The sequence below is a fragment of the Colletotrichum costaricense genome (assembly GCF_030867565.1).
Source record: "Colletotrichum costaricense strain IMI 309622 chromosome Unknown Scaffold_25.1, whole genome shotgun sequence".
Classification (NCBI taxonomy): Eukaryota; Fungi; Ascomycota; class Sordariomycetes; order Glomerellales; family Glomerellaceae; genus Colletotrichum; species Colletotrichum costaricense.
The window spans coordinates 353,853-370,965 of NW_026848254.1; the positions used below are offsets into that span (position 1 = coordinate 353,853).

A 17,113-nucleotide genomic window follows, 5' to 3' on the forward strand; every position below is an offset into this window, starting at 1 on the left:
GATACGATGTTATTTCGAGTCTTTGCCAGTTTCCAGCCCGGACTCCGAACTTGTTTCCAACTATTCAATTCCATGTGAAATTGTCGAGTGAATTATTGAGCTTCGCCCCTCTCGGCCCCCAAGGCCGGGCCCGCCTTTGATATTCAAAATTGAGGAGCTAAGAACGGGACTTCATCTCATTCTAAGGTATCCGTACTTCCGTAGAAGAAGACATCTTACAACAAATGTCAAGCTTGCATCTACTGTGCTACTGCGCCTTGCCGTTAGCGCCCGGGGACCACACGTATGCCCAACCCGACCGCCGCCCGGAGCATCCTGTAGAGCCGGCCCCCCAGTCGGAATTTGCAAAAACTGCGGCTCACAAACAGGGACGAGCTTCCAAAGCTTCCATTCCCAGCAGGCGAGGATCGGGTCGTTCTGCACGTCACTGTCTCTGCCCTGTCGGACGTGTTATCTGTGTCCAAGTGCCGCCCCTAACCCCCAAAATCGGATGGGCACCCCCTGGGTCGCTAAAGGTCTCGGTTCCAACGGGTACGAGGGCCCAGGGCTGTGTGTCAGACTTGTCGTTGGTTGAACGTTGGGACTTTGGAATGCAACACAGCGAGTTACCAAGTGAGACCATGGTCAGTCATGTTTGGTGCAACACCTGAGAATATACCGGCTTACATGTCTCTGGCAAAGACTTGTCTCTGCTCGTTTCCTTCCCCAACGGAACGGTTTACATGGAACGTAACTGACGGAGAAGTTCAGACAGGCACTAATCGGCGGTCTTGTATGTAGCTCTATTCTTACTACTCTTCTCCAAAGACCTTGTTTGAACGATTCATCAACCTCGTTTATGGTTAGTATAGAGTCCCTGATAAGCTAATGTCTATTATGTGTGTACTGCAAAGAATGAGCCACAGACCTTTCGGTCCGCATTGCTTCGTAAAACGAAACTATCTTGTGTCGCCTTGGGAGGCTTTAGAGCAAACAAACGCCCTGCCTAGCTCTTCTGCTTCAATTTGAGGCCATCTGCGAATAGTTACAGAGTCTTTCAATAATCCCTATCACATTGGAGTCATTAATCATTTAATCGGGCACTTGTTAAATCTGAATGAATCGTGATTTCGTTTCTATGGAAAAGATTGAAAATGGCAGATCTAAATGCCCTCTAATTCCCGATCCCAAACCCTGATACTAGTAATTAACCATTAAGAGGAACCGGCGCCCATACATGGAGCAGTGTAAACTCCTAGCGTAGTCGGTCCCGTTGAATATGCACAGAAGAACTGGATAGTCTTTGTGGTGGATATGTACGAAAACTCTCAACTCCTTATTGCGACTAGCAAGTCTTGCCCTGGTTGACAGCTGGAAATCTCATTGTTAGCCATGGCTTTCCTTATTGTGTCTTGAGAGTTGAATCGACTTACCATTGGCATAGACCGCATAGGTGTCAGCGTGGTTGAGGTTCTGAGCGCTCGTGAGAGTCTTCAAGGCAGTGTAGCCGTAGATGCCATAGTCCAGTGTTCCCTTGACCTCGAGCAAGTGGGTCATCTCGTGCTGAAAAAGTCAAACTGGTCAGCTCAAGCTCGATGATCTTCAGTAAAGTGCTGTACTTACCAGAGTGGTGGTCGACTGGTCCTGGTTGTGGCAACCAGTGGTGAGCAGAGGAAGCGCGGTGAAGTACAAGGGGCAGTTGACCATGTACTTGTAAGCCGGGACGGTGTAAGCCAAGACACCAGGCGAGCAAGACTTGTAGACGTCGCTGCAGTACTGCTTGGAGACGCCCGTGTTGCGGCTACCGCATTCGGAAGCGACCTTGTTGAAGGTGTCGACGACAATCTTCTTGCTGGCGGCGGTCGTCGACTTGAAGTACTCGTTCAAGCGCTTGTCGTCCTTGGAGACGTAGTCGGCGGCGGCGCGAGCGAGCTTGGAGCAGCTGGCGAGGGCGTTGGTGACGGTGGTGTTCTGGGTGCCCTTGCAGTCGGACTGGACAATGGTGCGCTTGATCATCTGCTTGTACGAGGTGCGGACGATGGCGGCCTTTGTGACGTTGACGTTGTTGATGTTGAGCGTGTTGCTGGCGATGCTGAAGACGCCGGCAATGGTGGTCGAGCCGGCCTGGGCGTAGGGGATGCCGCCGTTGACTCTCACTTTGAAGGCGTCGGCCTCACCCAGGTCGTGCAGCTCGGCAAAGTCGACTGCGGATTCGATTGTCTCGCCGGCCTTGATTGTTCGGAAGGAGGCGTCGGTGAGGAGGTTTTGAGGTGCCATGCGCAGGCGGACGCCATCGAAGGGGAGGCGGTCGTCTTGTAGGTTGAGTCAGCACTTTGATATTGAATTGTGGGAGAGTACTACTACTTACCTCCATTGAAGACGGCGACTTTCTCAACGGCGGCCGTGTCCAAAACGGTACCCGGAGTGAAGAGCTTGAGATCGGTCTTGCCAATGTTCTTCAAGGCGATCTTGACTGCTGTATTGCCGTTCTTGGTGATGTTGGCTTGGAGCGGAGTCGCAGTGTCCCTCTGTGCGAGCTCGATGGGAGAGGCGCTCACGAGGGAGGCCAGGAGAGTGAGACCGGTGAAGAACTTCATCTTGACTTGTGCAAAGTGGAGAGTGTCTCGGTTGTTGAAGCTGAGGAGTCGAGAAGTTGAGAGAGGGCTGTTTGGAGTTGAGAGTGATGATCCAAAACAGAAAGCCATTCAGTCGATGGAATTCTCATCGTCTTTATACAGGAAATCAAGGCTTCAACGGATCTCACCGTTCATCCCACGATGCCACTCCGAGGTGACATGAAACCTGAACTTCTCTTCCCGATCCGGCCTAGGGAGCAGAGCGGCCGTGGTTCAAGCCACGGAGAATCGCTGTCTGGAAGGAATTGGAGGCTCCAAAGGATGATCCGATGGCTAAGAAGAGTCCATGGGGCGGGAGGCGCTTCTGCCCATTGTCGGAGCTAAAGAATTGACAGACACACCTTAGTTGTGATCAACAGGAGAACCCCAAGAAGGAGGGTGAGTGTATCATGATCCCAAAGCATAGCAGGCTGGAGCGCGGCTGCGGACCTACATCCTCCACGACAAGTTGGGCAGTGCCTAGAACCGGCAAAGGCGTCGGACTCAAGCGGTCTAGCAGAGGAAACCTATGGGTTCCAACTCGATGGGTCAGCCTGGCTGGTGTAAGCCACGAAGAGCAGATGCGGAAACTTCATTGAGGTGATGGACGAGACATCTGGCGCCACTGGACATGTGTCCTATGTTGTCTTCCAGTTTCTTTGGAAGTTAGCAAAACACCACGCGTGTGATTGTGCTAGGAGACCAGGATGAGAGGAGACCTAACGACCAAGCAAAGACACGCTCTTGCCGATCAGCAAGTGATCAGCAAGTCGCCACGAGGACCACGAGTCTTCAACTGCCGTGCCCCTTGGGTGAAAGGTTTTCCGACAGACCCAATCCTACGGTCGGAGCGGGCTACATGGGGCTCTCTCTAGGCCAGCAGGTCCACTATCCGCAAACGGCCTCCGGGATCGTGGGGATAAAGACCCGTGCAAGGAGCCCGGGGAGCCGTAGCCTCTTCTGTAGATGCTAACCGCACCGCGCCTTGCTGTATGTCTCCTAGAGACAAGGAGCGAGAGTGAGACATGGCTGGCACCAAAGGTTGACCCTAGGCCGCTGCGAGACACGGGCTGGCTGACGAGTAAGACAGGAATTCTCCGTGCCCCAGGGGGGGGGGGGGGAAACCAATCTAGCAGCAAGTAAAGTACTCTTATCAATTGAAGTGTGTCCCGAAATGCCGGCAAATCAACTGAGACAAGCTGTGATGGGTTGGAGTCTAGAAACGGTCTTCACGTTTTCCTCGTTCGAGATGACGTCGGCAGCAGAACGGAAACATCACCGAAGGGCCTCGACCCTGAGACCGGTGGTCGCGCAAGCAACTGTCGTTCGGAGTGGGTCTGCCGGAATTATGGGTCACCGGCGCCGTGTCCCCGTATCACTGCTTACCTGCAGCATTTTGGCGACCTTCCTCTTTCGTCCGTAGACCAGCGCGAAGTTTTTCCTGCACCAAGCTTGGAGCCGAAGGATTGCGTCTCCATCATGCCAATGTAGCGTCGTCTGAAGTTGTGCCGCCAGCTTAACCGATCTAGAGTCTAGGTAGGTGGTCTCTAAGAGGGGTGTAAGAGCAGGGGATAGTAAGGCGCATCTCTTCCATCGATACCCTGCAGAGTGCGGGGTCTCCCGCCGTCCGGCCGAATCTGTCATCTAGTTAAGGTAGTTCATCGCAAGTAGGCAAGTTTAGCTGGCGATAGGGTAGCCTCCGTCGCGGATAGAAGCGCAAACCCGATCTGCCGGGTTCTCTAGATGGGAGCTTGGTCCACCATGAATCGCATCGCCGCCTACATCGGAACTCTCCCGTAGAACACTTCAACTACGCCGCTGACACCATCGCAAGAAGGCTATGGCAATTCGTAGCTTCAAGTCATGGATCGTGGCAAGCGTGGCATTTCGTCCGTCCCAAAGGAACGGAACCAAACTTGCGTGGCTGAAGCCGCTGGGCATTCCTCGGCAGACGGCTTCTTCTCCTATTTAAAGCTTAGTGCGCGCGTTCTCGCGACAAAACTCATTCCAATTCACCCACGTTGCCTCTTAGTTTTATGAGACATTCAAACAACAAAAGCCATCCTCCCAGCGGCACCGGTAGGCGGCCGCATTTGATCAATTGACGTCAGCCGGAATCTTCCATGCCACTTGCCCGCCTTAGGAAGCTGTTCCGCTTCAGGCGCATCCTGCTGACCACGCCCACTTCGCCTGCCTTGGGAAGGGTAGCCTTATTTCTCTCAATCCCACATAACACACCTTTGAGAGAGAAGAAAAAGTCCTTGCAACAAACCCCCGATACTCGCTCACGCCTTCACCTACCGCCATCTTACCAGCCAGCCGCCAAGATCGATGAGTAACCTCCAAGCCCGCTCGCTCTTTCGGCCCATCGTCCTCATCGTAGCCCTCATCTTCGTACTCTCAACCTGGAATCGCAGCGGTTCCTCCCGAGACACCATGGCGGAAGAGAACCAGCACGCCGGCGCGCTATCCAAGCTCGCCCTCCGCATCCGTCAGACGTCGGAAAAACCTCCCACCCTATCCTTCTCCGTGGAAAACAAGCACGACGCCCCGCTGACCATCCTCCGCTGGAACACGCCCCTCGACCCCCTCGCCATTCAGGTAGGCCTCGTCTCCATCACGCCCGAGGGCAAGAGCGAACCGATCGAGGTCCACACTGTTCAGCTCCGCCGGATCATGCCGCCGCGCCCAGAAGACCTCGTCACCCTCCAGCCCGGTGAGAGCCAGGAGCAGGAGATTGTCCTCAAGGAGCCCATTGTGGCGCTCGATTCGCTCGGCAAGACGGCACGGGTGGCTGTCAAGGGCAAGTGGCAGGTTGTTTGGCCCACGACGGCGGACAAGCTTAGCCAGGCAACGCTCGAGAAGTTGCAGTTTGGCGAAGGGGTCTTGACGGGTGAATTCGAAAGTGAGACGATCGATGTCACGATTGGTTAGGACGTCTCGGCAAGTTAGTCAAGTCACACGATATCGATACTTTCTCGTTTCCTCGTTACACCACCTGTCAAACTATTGCAAACTGTCGATTCACTTCCTCCTTCCTCCCTATCTGATTCAGTATGATATTCCTATCGTGACCTAGTCCTAAGCATACGTCCGTTTGTCAAATCCAGGCACCCTGTCACGCGAGAGCTTCTTTGCAAACGTCAAAAATAACGTGTCTCGAAAACGTGGCCTGGGCATGGTCTACGGGGGAACCTGGCCGACCAGCTGAGTGTGACGACGAGGCAAATCACATTGTTCTGGAAGGGCCTGTGTAAGTAAGCATAGGAAACGTCCAAGTCAGGATGTCTCAGAGGAATATGCCGTGTTCGGACTAGCTAGCTCTAACTCTTCTAGGATCGGGAGGTACCTAACCCCATTTCTCTTCTTTGAGGCTGGGCTAGAGTCCTCGCGCCCGTGTGCCCTTCATCTTGTCCTTCCTCTCCTTGCCGACTCTCGGGAGCAGGATTTCGGCTTCAATCTAAGTCACATCAGCCGATGCCCGGGGTGGACGGGAAGATAGTCTCAGATCACCGCCAACAACTAGGTATCCCGCTCCGATTCCCGTGGATCGTGGACGACAACACTCCAGTAGTCGACTTTAGCACCTGTAGAGGCAATATCAACAAGGCGCCAAACAACTACCGAACCATTAGAGCCCGGAGAGACGTTGCCTCTTCGGACAAAGCGGCCAATCTAACAAATCGACGGCCTCGAGACTGGAAGCACGCCGGCCCCAATGTCTCGGTGCTGTCGTTCATGCCCCCGCCCACACTGCCCGTCCGCCGTTCTCTTCTGTTGGTAGACTGCTAATACCAAAGAGCCCTGGCTCTTCTCGCCACATCGCTGTCAGCAATGGGACGGTCGAGACTCGGTCCCGCATCGTGTGGACCACGTTAGTCCCTCGTGAGAAAACGCTTTCTCCGAATGGCATCCTCTTTCTCTGCTGCCATGAGGGTCGTAAGCATGGCTTTTCCAACTTCCGCATGCAGTTCGAATTTCGAATGTGTCCTTCGTCCCCCTCCGATACTGATCAAAAGACTATCACGGTTCCACAGACTAGAGAAGTCGAATGTAGGCCCGGACCCTGGAGAATTCGGAACCCACTCCGACGTGCCGTGCATTTGACGGGCGTTGCCCCCCTCCCTAGAGTAGGGCCGTTACTTTAGAAAAAAAACGATCTGCTGTCCCAAGACGTACTCTCTTTCCGCATCCATCAAACATGTTCACGCGTCTTCCACGTTCACGGCGCTCCGAGGCTAGACCTACGCAAAAGGACCACGAGCATCGTTGAAGACGGAGAATTTCTTCCAGCACAAGTCCACGCGGTCCACGGCTTCAACTGCCGTGACTGAGACACCACGCAGACCAGAGTCGAGAACATTGACGACGAAGTCTCTTGCTTAAATTTGATATGTGCTTGAAGTTGGGGTTCACTAGCTTATGGCGTAGCGGGTTTAGACAGAGAGTCCAAGGTCTTGCTGCAGGTTGTTTTCGTCAAGTGTGACGGTTAGCAACTCAATGTAACTGGCACTACAGTATATTTCAAATTCATCAGGTATACGCCCAACTAGCCCCTAGTCTCTTTCGAACTTGTCTCTTTGCAATATCCTTTTCTAGTCGAGCACTCAATTACTATTACGGTCGTATCTAGTAAAACCTGTTACGATAGCGCGGAACCCACCAATATCAATGCCCTGCAAGACCTAGGTTCAGATCATACACCATCACGACCAGACCAGACCAGACCAGACCAGACCAGACCAGACCAGACCAGTGGTCTTCAAGCCTCTAAATCTTCGAATTACCTGTTAAAGTCTCGCGCCGAATGCTCATAAACGTAAAGCTTTCCTCTGCTGAAGCAATATCTCCACCTACAATGATTATACCCCCTCTCTTAACTTCCCAATCTTGCTTGATGTTGTCAAAGCGAAGAGTCACAACAGCCTTACAAGCATACACGCATCCTCAGCTATCAGAAATAAGTCAATCTCAGTCTCGGCTGCGAAGTACTATCTTGAAACCACGACAAGTACCACCGAGGGGATCAACTCAGATATCGTATCCAGACTTCAAGGCTGACCTGTTTCTCAGTATTATACGTAAAGTAGGATGTCAGTACTCTTCCGATATTCAAGAACATTCTTCCATATATTGGTGTTCTGTATGCAGTCTTGAGACCATTATCGCAGAGGACTTGTTCATCAAGGTAGCTGACGTTGTCTCGCATTGTGGCAGTTTAGTACCGTCACGAATGCACTGCTTGAGGCAAGATGATTGGGGGACTACTGACGTATATTCACATCGGCTGAAGTAATACAATCAATAGACCGGCGTTGAAATTTGCAAAAATCGCCCTTAGGATGGGTTATTGGGCATTCAGAGTGGAATCAGAGGTCGGCGTGGTAAGACTAGAGCTCACGGGCCTCGGGGGGGAAATGAGTGGTAGGAAGATTACTAAAGCAGAGAGAGAAGCCATGCTCGGTGATTCATATGCATTGTGTGCTCCCTATGTGGGAAAGGTAGTTGGGACTGTGGAAGTTCCCCTGTACCTTGAAACCGCGTGACACGGCAAAGTCGACTGAAGCCTAAGGTGCCTCATATCTTGACTTCACATTGACCGATCTATGAAGTAGCGAGAGGCAAGTTATTACGAAAATGTTCCATGCCGGCCCTCGCGAGCAAAGCACCGTCTTCTTGAATAAAATGTCGAGATGGAAACCTTTCCACTCTGGAACGAGTTTATGTCATTCCTTCAGGTGGATCGGCATAGACTGCGTTTCTAAGTTTTGCTGCAGCGTTTCATATAATCAAGGTGTCTAAATCTCAAAGAGCACTTTCAGGCTAATAAGGTAGGCAGATACAAGCATCGAGGTGACGGGTAGTGCACCCATTCACCCAAAGAGCCTCGACAACTAAACTGACCACACCAATACATCATATTCGATACGTGAAACAGACTTCACCCAAAGCCGGTACCAATACAACGGCAAACATACGGCGCACGCCAAAAAGTCAAGCAAGACGTCAAGATAACAACACCCGCATACCACCGGCCTCGGATCCTTAAACGGCACTCCGGCCCCCCTCTTTTCTCTCCACCTTCGGATCCGCGCGACCCGGAGCGGTCGGAACGGCAGTACGGCAGAGGTACAATGTCATCTCGGTTAGCAAATACCCACGAGATACACGCATGCGCACTAACGCCGAGTACCGCGTAGACGCGCGCTCACGGTCCCTATTCCCCTCCCCCCAAGCCTCCCGCCTGGGACCCCAGGTCTTGTCTGCCTGCTTTTTGTTACCATCGGGTGGTCACTCATTGGTCCGTCCGGGTTCGAGGGCGTCCGGCGTCCCGGCGTCCGCAAGGTCGCGTGTGCACCCCGCATTCTCTCCACGATCAGGATGAAATGAACCGAACCTTGCGTGTTCTCTTGGCTCCTGGGCTATTTCCCAGATTCACATCACCTCGAAGAAGCAACCCCAAAGCAGCAGAACACCGGCACAAGGATTCGTGACAGACGAAGTGATCGCGGATTAGACCTTCTCCCGGTTGATGGCGCTGAATGCGGCTGCCATGCTCATCACGTTGGACACGCTTGTCAAGAGGTGGCGGTGTGATCGGAATGCTCGGAAGCTATCATTCTATGGCTTGTTCTCTCTCTTTGACTTCTGTGTCTATGGATCTATCCATTTGGTGCAGGTATAAAAATGCTAACGCCTTGCCAGTTATGTGCACTATATCTTCTGTACCATCTCCAGGCCACCCTAAGCTCCCATGCTCGATTCGACATTACCACGGCGTCCTCGAAGATCGCACATTAAACGGAGACTCGACGGCCTGGCCCAGAGCCAGAAGCACTCAGCGATACGAATCACCAAAATCCTACACTAGCATATGTAGAGAGGGCCATCATGGACCAGCTCATGAGAAGACACGACCTTTCTTTCTTTTTTTCACCAGTCGCTCAACTCCGTAACTTAGTTCACCGCACCCTTGATAGGCGCGGTACCGAGACCGTTGTGGTTGCGGAAGAACAAGACACCCTTGCCCTCGCCCTGGGCATCAGCACTGGGCTCAACCCACTGGCACATACGCGCAGACTTGTACAAGGCCTTGATGAAGCCAACCGGGCCATCCTTGACGTCAGCACGGTAGTGCTTGCCCATAACGGGCTTGATGGCGTCAGAGGCCTCGTCGGCGTTGTAGAAGGGAATGGTGCTGATGTAGTGATGAAGGACGTGGGTCTCGATAATGCCGTGGAGGAGGTGGCGTCCGATGAAGCCCATCTCGCGGTCGATGGTGGCAGCGGCGCCACGGACGAAGTTCCACTCACCAGCGGTGTAGTGAGGAAGAGTAGGGTCGGTATGCTGGAGGAAGGTGATGGCGACTGAAAAGAAAAATTAGCTGACAGTCACAGAATCGAAACGAGCCTTTTGACACTTACCGAGCCAGTGGTTAACCCAGAGGTAGGGAATGAAGTACCAGACCAGAAGGTTGGACCAGCCGAACTTGTTGCCGAGGAGAGCGAGAACGGTCATGGTGATGCCGACACCAATGTCAGAAGCGATGATGAGCTTGGCGTCCTTGGCCTCGAAGATGGGACTGCTGGGGTCGAAGTGGTTGACACCACCGCCGGCACCGTTGTGCTTGCCCTTGCCGCGGCCCTCACGCTGGCGCTCGTGGAAGTTGTGGCCGGTGACATTGGTCATAAGGTAGTTGGGCCAGCCAACGAGCTGCTGGGCGATAAGCATCAGGAGGGTGTAGATGGGGGTCTCCTCAGCCAGCTCGCCGACTTCGTGGGCCAAGCGGCCAGCACGGGTGGCCTGCTGCTCGCGAGTGCGGGGCACGAAAACCATGTCACGCTCCATATGGCCAGTGGCCTTGTGGTGCTTGCTGTGGGAGATCTGCCAGCTGAAGTAGGGAACGAGCAGAGCAGAGTGAAGAACCCAGCCGGTGGCGTGGTTGATGGTCTTGGAGGGAGAGAAGGCTTGGTGACCGCACTCGTGGGCAATGACCCAAAGACCGGTTCCGAAGAGACCCTGGAGAATGGTGTAGACGGCCCAGAGAACGACACGAGCAGCCTTGGAAGGCACGTAGTCGGGGGTAGCGAAGTTGTGGAAGATCAAGAAGGTGGTGGTGAGGCAGAGGATATCGCGGGCGATATAGGCGTATCCCTTGAGAGCAGAACGCTCGAAGCAGTGCTTGGGGATAGCGTTGTGGATGTCCTTGATGGTGAAATCGGGAGGGGTGAACTCGTTGCCGTAGGTGTCGTACAGCTTGGTGTAGTTGGCCTTCTGTTCGAGGACGGCATCGTCAGAAGCCATAGACGACAAGGACGTCGACGAAGCAGAAGGACGGGGCGAATCCACGGGCGAAGCCATGGCAGTAGAAGGAACCGAAGCGTCGGTCTCGGCGGTGTTGCTGGTGACGGTGCGGCGGAGAACGGGGTTCTGGCCGGCCGGCGCAGACGAAGTGGTAGAAGCCATAGCGGCTGGTATTATTGTGCTGCTGCTGCTAGGGAAGAGAAGAGGGACTATGAGAGCAGCTTGGGTGATGTTGCCTCGGTATTGGATCAATACACTCAGAGGAACGGTTGACAAGTTCCAATGGCCCTTGGGAGAAGAGAGAGGGATACCAATTGGGTCGCGGGGAGGGAACAGGAATCAAGAATCGCAAGCGGGAAAAAGGAGGAAGGGAGGGGAGTAATAAATGAAGGCACTCTGGGAAAAACCTCAGGTCGGTATCGGGTCGTGGCGGAGGCGAAAAGACAAAATAGTTAGCAAACGATGGGTCGGGACGGGGCCCGTTGTCAACTGTGTCTCTCCAAGGCCTTGGCTCGCTAGTACCGAGTAGTAACAAGTGGCCGGTCAGGTACCGTAACGGATGGAGCGAAAGGAGATCCCTGTGACTTTTTTTTTCGGAGGAGTGAGTGGTGTGCAGGTAAACTGGACCATCTGTAATAAACTGAGGTGAGGTCTGCTTGGTATCCGTACGGAGTAGTGGTGGTGTTCTGTGCTCTACCTTACCGTGTAAGGTACGCTGTGTGCTGTCTGTCTGGCCTCGGTTCCGTTTTTGTTGGGGACGAACTGGAGAGGGAAAGAGAGGTAGCTCCGTTGCTTGTGGCCTGCGGGGATTTGCAGGGCACGGTGCAAGGGGAGAAAGAGCAGGACCAGGGACGGGAGGGACGAAATGCGTGGCAGGGAACGAGGGATGGGGGGCCACCGAGGCACCGGGGGGTGTGAAAGCAACGAAATGTGTTCGTGTCAAGTCGTGCCGTGTGGTGGTCGGTTGCTCTCCTTCCTTTCCAATCCCAATTGCTGTTGGATTTTTCTGCTGGGCCTTGATGTTGATTGAGTTACCCACCAAAGGAGGACGATGTGGAGGGAGGAGGCAAGAAACCTAAGTCAAGTAACCCGTACATCCACTATTTGGGCGAGATACAAGATTGTTGCACCAATTATCATGTGTTGGGAGGTATATTTCCTCTCCACCTCCTTCCGTCTATGGGCTAAGGTACTCCGTAAAGTCACTACCTTCCATCTATGCGACCACCTTACCTTACCTCAGGTAGCCTTTCCGAATCCCATGAGAGGCCGGACGGAAGGAAAGACCGAAGCGGGAAGCTGTGCCTGGTCAAGTATTTGGATCTATTCCTTCCCATACGGAGTATCATTAGGTAAGGAAGGCATTGCAATTCATATCACTGGAAGGCAGGAGGGGCGCATCTAGACGGCGTTCAAACATTTAGACACCGGGCTTTGGTTATGCCAAATGCCATTGAATACCTTACCTTATTCAAGTACTCATTATATCGATGGATCATAGCATACTTTGTGAGATTCTTCCTCTTCCTCGGCTATTCTTGATAACGGGAGTTGCTCGCCTCCCCACAGAAGCAACAACTCGACACTCACAAGCCAAAACCCGGCGTACCGTTTTTTTGGTGGATGAATAGCTTGGCGATGCCGAATATGAACAAAAGTCTTGCAGCTTTCCCAAACCTTTTTGGAGAAGGCACACCTTTTTTTTTTTTTTTTCCGCGCCAGAGGGGAAGGCAAAAGATCGGCTGAAAAAGAATTTTTGGGACGAAGTCGGCGGTCTGAAGGGTCTTGGTTCGGTACGTACCCGGCTCTACATAGTATGAGGCGAAAAGGAAGGAAGGAATGGGAGTTGGGAATGCATCAGTCGTGCTTTGATGTACATCTACATCCACCAAGATTCTTCCCGCCCAGATTCTGACTTTCCTTTGCCTAGACACATTGTAGCCGCTACCTTCTAACCCAACCTATGCAGTCCACCTGCATCAGAGGCAGCTTGCAGTGAGGTACGGTAAGGTACTTGGAGACCTGAAGCAATGGAAAAGTGCCTTTGACTGACCGTTCCTCACCCACGCTGCAATGCTGCATTTACCGCACAGACTCGAGGGAAGGCATTCTGAGTCTTCCATTGACCGTGCTGAATTTCGCCCTCTTTCTCTTCCCCTTCGTCTTGGAGCCGCTATTGACACGCGACGGTATTTGCATCAGTCTAGATCCTCTCGCCGTCCCCGCCATTGCTACTGTTTGCATCTGGGTCATGTTCCAGCTCCCGGCAGCAAATCTACCCCTATTGGGAGGCGAATTCATGCCTGGCAGGGCAACACATGGACCGCTCCATTGCAACGCGAGACAGGCACCATATCCGCTGTCTCTTTGGTCACTGGTGTCTGGACTTTGGAGCTCTCTTCTGAAGCTCTTACCAGGTACCCGTACCTTTCGGCACCGACATACCTCGACGGGGTTAGGAGTACCGAGACTTTGAACCGTATCTCTTCGCCCCATGCCTCCCCCTCAGCCCTCCGTTTCTCAAGCACTCTGGCACTTTGCGGCTTGCCTCCTCGTGCTTCACTACCGCCTGGCTCATGCTGATGCACCCTTACCTGTGGCCCACTCTGGCCATGCTCCAACTTCACCGCCCTTCGAGCTAGCCGGCTGAACTCTGGAGCTTGAGAGGCAGATCAGAGCCAGACTGTGGCAAAGTCAATTTGGTTCATCACCAGCAGCAACAGAATGCCAGATCCCTCAAATGGTCCCGGATGGCCTCGATAGTTTGACGTCGGACTCAACCACAATACCTACTGTATCTACCGTTTCCATCGGAGGCCTGCAGATCCTAGGACAGCTTCTTTTGGAGACCCGAGTTGGACATATCTTGCGCAAGACAGCCTATGCTGTCACTGCTGTGGTACCCATGCCTTCAACCTACGGGCTGGCAGTATCCAAGACACAACCATGTAAGTTGAAGCTGATTTGCCGCCCAAGATGCGTCAGGCGTCCTGCCGCTCCCGTTATGCCTCCTCCCGGGTCATACTGCGCTCTCTGACGTCTTGTCTCGTGGCAAACATGCAACACGCAGACTGTCGATTGGCCTTGTTCTTGAAGGTGGTGCAGTCACCGCGCGCCCACCAGTCACTCACGCAAATGTCGCCTACGTTTGGCACAAACCGGCGTTCGTCCGTGCATGTGAAGATGGCGCTTGTTCGGGGCAAGATTCAGATCGGAAAATCCTCCAGTCGTAGACGGCGGTGGTGTGGCAGCTTAGCCAATATCGAGTCAGATCAACAACCGTCCCCAACCCTGCACCATTCGACCAGCGACAGCAATTCTGGTCCGTTTTGATCTCACCACATGCCCGAAAACCGCACCGCAGCAGTCACTCTGTACATTGGTTGCCGTGCGTTGAGAAGTCCTTTCCGCCGACTTCCTCCAACTAATTCGCGATCAGGAGATTTTACTTCATTGTGGGATGTCTCTGGGGCGAGACTTGATATAAGTACACGGCGGAGACTCCTCTTGCGTCGCAGTAGGCCAGGGCCAACATGCTGGATTTCGAATTGTTGACAGGATCCAGGCATCATTGGGAATACGATCGATAAAAGGTGCCCGCCGTCGTTCAGCCTTCAGGGACGGCAGTACGTACCCGGGTTCCCCACGCTTCTTGGTGGGATGACAGGGATGAGCAAAGTATACGTACCTCTGCACGCAAGGAAGTGGTCCTCCATGTTTTCTGTTCCCATTCCTTCAACCCCACGAACGAAGCAGCGGAAAGCAGAGCGGACTGGGAAGACGCGACAGACTGGAGCCTCACGATTGGCCAGCAACGTCTTCAGCCTGCTCCAGCCAATCGGGAGTAGAGCAAGTTGCTGACGCGGCTAGCCAATCAAGGGCCCGCAGCTGGGGAAGGGATTTGAATCTTGAATTGACGCCCTCGCTTTCGTCGACGACGTCCAAGGAAAGAAAGTGGCCAAAGATGAGCCTCTCACCAGCTGGCAACATTTCTGAATCGCTTCGCATGGCATCTAAATTCCACACCGGAATTTTGCAATTCACAAGGGGAGACCGATGATAGACACTACGGCAATTGGACTGGACTCTACTCGACTTGCCTCGGGCAAACCCGCGAGACAGAGGATGAAACGACCCAGGATCGAGTCGCTCGACGACCTCCACAGCTCACAGCTTGAACAGGACGTAAAGACCCTGAAACAAGGGTGGGAACGCCGTTTTCTGGAAGCATCATGGCATTCCAGGGTCCGGTTTTTGCCTGCTTCGCTTCTGTAGGTAGCGCTGTGAAGATCAGTCACTCCCTTTCCCCCCCTCTATTACTCTTTTATTTTTATTTTTCATTTGCTGCCCTTGAAATTTTCTGTTGGGGTTCAAATTTGTTGAGATGGTTGCAGTCCAGGGCAGGGCCTTGTCGCGATGGCAGAGCTTCATTGGTACGTACTGACAGAACCCCACTCAGATGGATGAATCCCCGGTCTTTGCTCTCACAAGTCGTGACTTCCTGCTCTCTTCCTAGGGATACGTACCTCGGGAACTTTAGCACACGCCAGTCTTGATTCCTTCTCGAGCCTCGAATCTTCACATCCGATGGATACCTTGCGGTGAAAGCACACAGCAATGCCGGCCATTATGATATTCAGTGGACTGGGAAACAAAGCTCCATCGCCTTTTCAGAATCCCGATTATCGTGGAGACCTTCTATCGAGGTTTCAGTTCCACCTAACGCTGAGACCATCGAGATCCCCAAGGACCAATCCCAACATACTCAATTACACGGGGGACAAGGATTGGGACAAGCTGGCAAGTAGCTTGTTGGTAAGGTCTCTCTGCTGCTTACAGCCAATTTTCAATTATCACATGGTAATTGTTCGATATTGATCCTGCTCCGTCTCCCGCCCAGCCTGGAATGATATCCGTTCTGGCAGTAGACGAAGAGCACGCCAGGGGCAAAAGTAACTCAGAGGCCACGGCCCACAGACAACGGCTATTCGCACGACGCTTCTGCAATCTGCACTGCTCATCGTGGCACTCGTGCAAGTCGGGCCCACCGTCGCCTACTGTCGTGGACTTGTGGTGTGGTGCCGTCCGCTTCTCATTCCTAACGAACCCGAGGCCGGGCCCTTTTTCACGAACCACAGGGCCGACCTCCTTCACATGTGATTTGCTCCCCTCCATAGGATAGCGAGAAGAGGCGGCAGTGACCACTGACAGGCGCCACAACCTACTCCAAAGGTCACGACATTTCTTTTCACCCCTTGCTAGCACTTCTATCCGTCCCGTTAGCTTTGCAGAGGAATCAGGGAACGATGGCATTGGCACTCTGCTGATACCTCCCCATCTCGGCAAAGTGTCCTGCGAGTTGACGGACCAAGCACGACTCGGAGGCGAGAGATCGTTTGCCTAGCAGTGCCACTGGCTGGAGGCGGAACATTCCCTTCGTCCCGTCTGGCCGCGGAGGGCTAACGCTCAAGCAGGTTTACTCACCCTAGCTTTTTTTGGAGGAAATTCAGGGTTGTGTACCTACTCTACTCCGTATCTGCTTCGCATCGTCTCTTCGAGGAAGAAGAGGAGAAATTTCGTAGTAGCACCAATCAACAGTAGCTTGTGAAAGATTTGGCTTGTTGCGGTTATAGATGACCATGTCTCGTAGGGCTTTCAGCTGACGACACTTTTGTCTCGGTTACCCCAGTACTAGTCCGGATGACTGACAGCTCTAGCTCCAGCATGTCACTCGAGGAGAGTTTACGAGTTGCGAGTTTTTGATGTGACACCCGCGAGAGCCACAGCCTCAAGCATACCTACCTTACTCACACTTCTCTCAGTCTTGCCTACCACTAATTACTCACATGCTGTCTTCACTTGAAGTAGGTAATCGAACTTGTTGAAACCGGTTCAAAATCCCAGCGAATCGTGTCACAGATTACCACTACGAAGGATCCCCCCAAGTCTCAGTCAGGTCCATATTTGGCCTCCTATTCACCGCCTCAGTCCCGAGACGTGGAACAACGCTTCCCTGACCGCCAATCACACGATACACGAATACCATTTCTCACCCAGACAGCCTGCTGCATAACAAACAAGCCCCTCTTCGACACCTATTATCATTCATATCCTTATCAAGAATACCTGTCGTCCAGGGCCTCGTGACAGCCTGCAGAACGATACCCAGCGCAGGCTCAATGTCACGGTACCCGACTAACCTGTGTTGCTGTTTG

At 53.2% G+C, this 17,113-nt stretch overlaps 5 protein-coding genes across 5 annotated transcripts; 3 read left to right on the top strand and 2 right to left on the bottom strand.

Annotated features, from left to right (window-relative positions):
• Window positions 1-1,324: 1,324 nt before the first annotated feature.
• Window positions 1,325-2,576, bottom strand: CCOS01_15723 (deuterolysin metalloprotease; the record flags this gene model as incomplete). Its single annotated transcript, XM_060463861.1, has 4 exons — window positions 1,325-1,350; window positions 1,413-1,542; window positions 1,603-2,291; window positions 2,348-2,576. The coding sequence occupies 4 exons, from the start codon at window positions 2,574-2,576 to the stop codon at window positions 1,325-1,327; spliced, it is 1,074 nt and encodes a 357-aa protein (XP_060305616.1).
• Window positions 2,577-4,925: 2,349 nt separating this feature from the next.
• CCOS01_15724 (uncharacterized protein) lies at window positions 4,926-5,528 on the top strand (the record flags this gene model as incomplete). Its single annotated transcript, XM_060463862.1, has 1 exon — window positions 4,926-5,528. The coding sequence occupies one exon, from the start codon at window positions 4,926-4,928 to the stop codon at window positions 5,526-5,528; it is 603 nt and encodes a 200-aa protein (XP_060305617.1).
• A 4,023-nt stretch (window positions 5,529-9,551) lies between these two features.
• On the bottom strand, window positions 9,552-11,060 carry CCOS01_15725 (fatty acid desaturase; the record flags this gene model as incomplete). Its single annotated transcript, XM_060463863.1, has 2 exons — window positions 9,552-9,961; window positions 10,019-11,060. The coding sequence occupies 2 exons, from the start codon at window positions 11,058-11,060 to the stop codon at window positions 9,552-9,554; spliced, it is 1,452 nt and encodes a 483-aa protein (XP_060305618.1).
• A 1,911-nt stretch (window positions 11,061-12,971) lies between these two features.
• CCOS01_15726 (uncharacterized protein) lies at window positions 12,972-13,481 on the top strand (the record flags this gene model as incomplete). Its single annotated transcript, XM_060463864.1, has 1 exon — window positions 12,972-13,481. One exon carries the CDS (start codon window positions 12,972-12,974, stop codon window positions 13,479-13,481), a length of 510 nt encoding a protein of 169 aa, XP_060305619.1.
• Window positions 13,482-13,638: 157 nt separating this feature from the next.
• On the top strand, window positions 13,639-14,231 carry CCOS01_15727 (uncharacterized protein; the record flags this gene model as incomplete). The annotated part of the gene is made up of 2 exons (XM_060463865.1): window positions 13,639-13,846; window positions 13,951-14,231. 2 exons carry the CDS (start codon window positions 13,639-13,641, stop codon window positions 14,229-14,231), a joined length of 489 nt encoding a protein of 162 aa, XP_060305620.1.
• Between the last annotated feature and the right edge of the window lie 2,882 nt (window positions 14,232-17,113).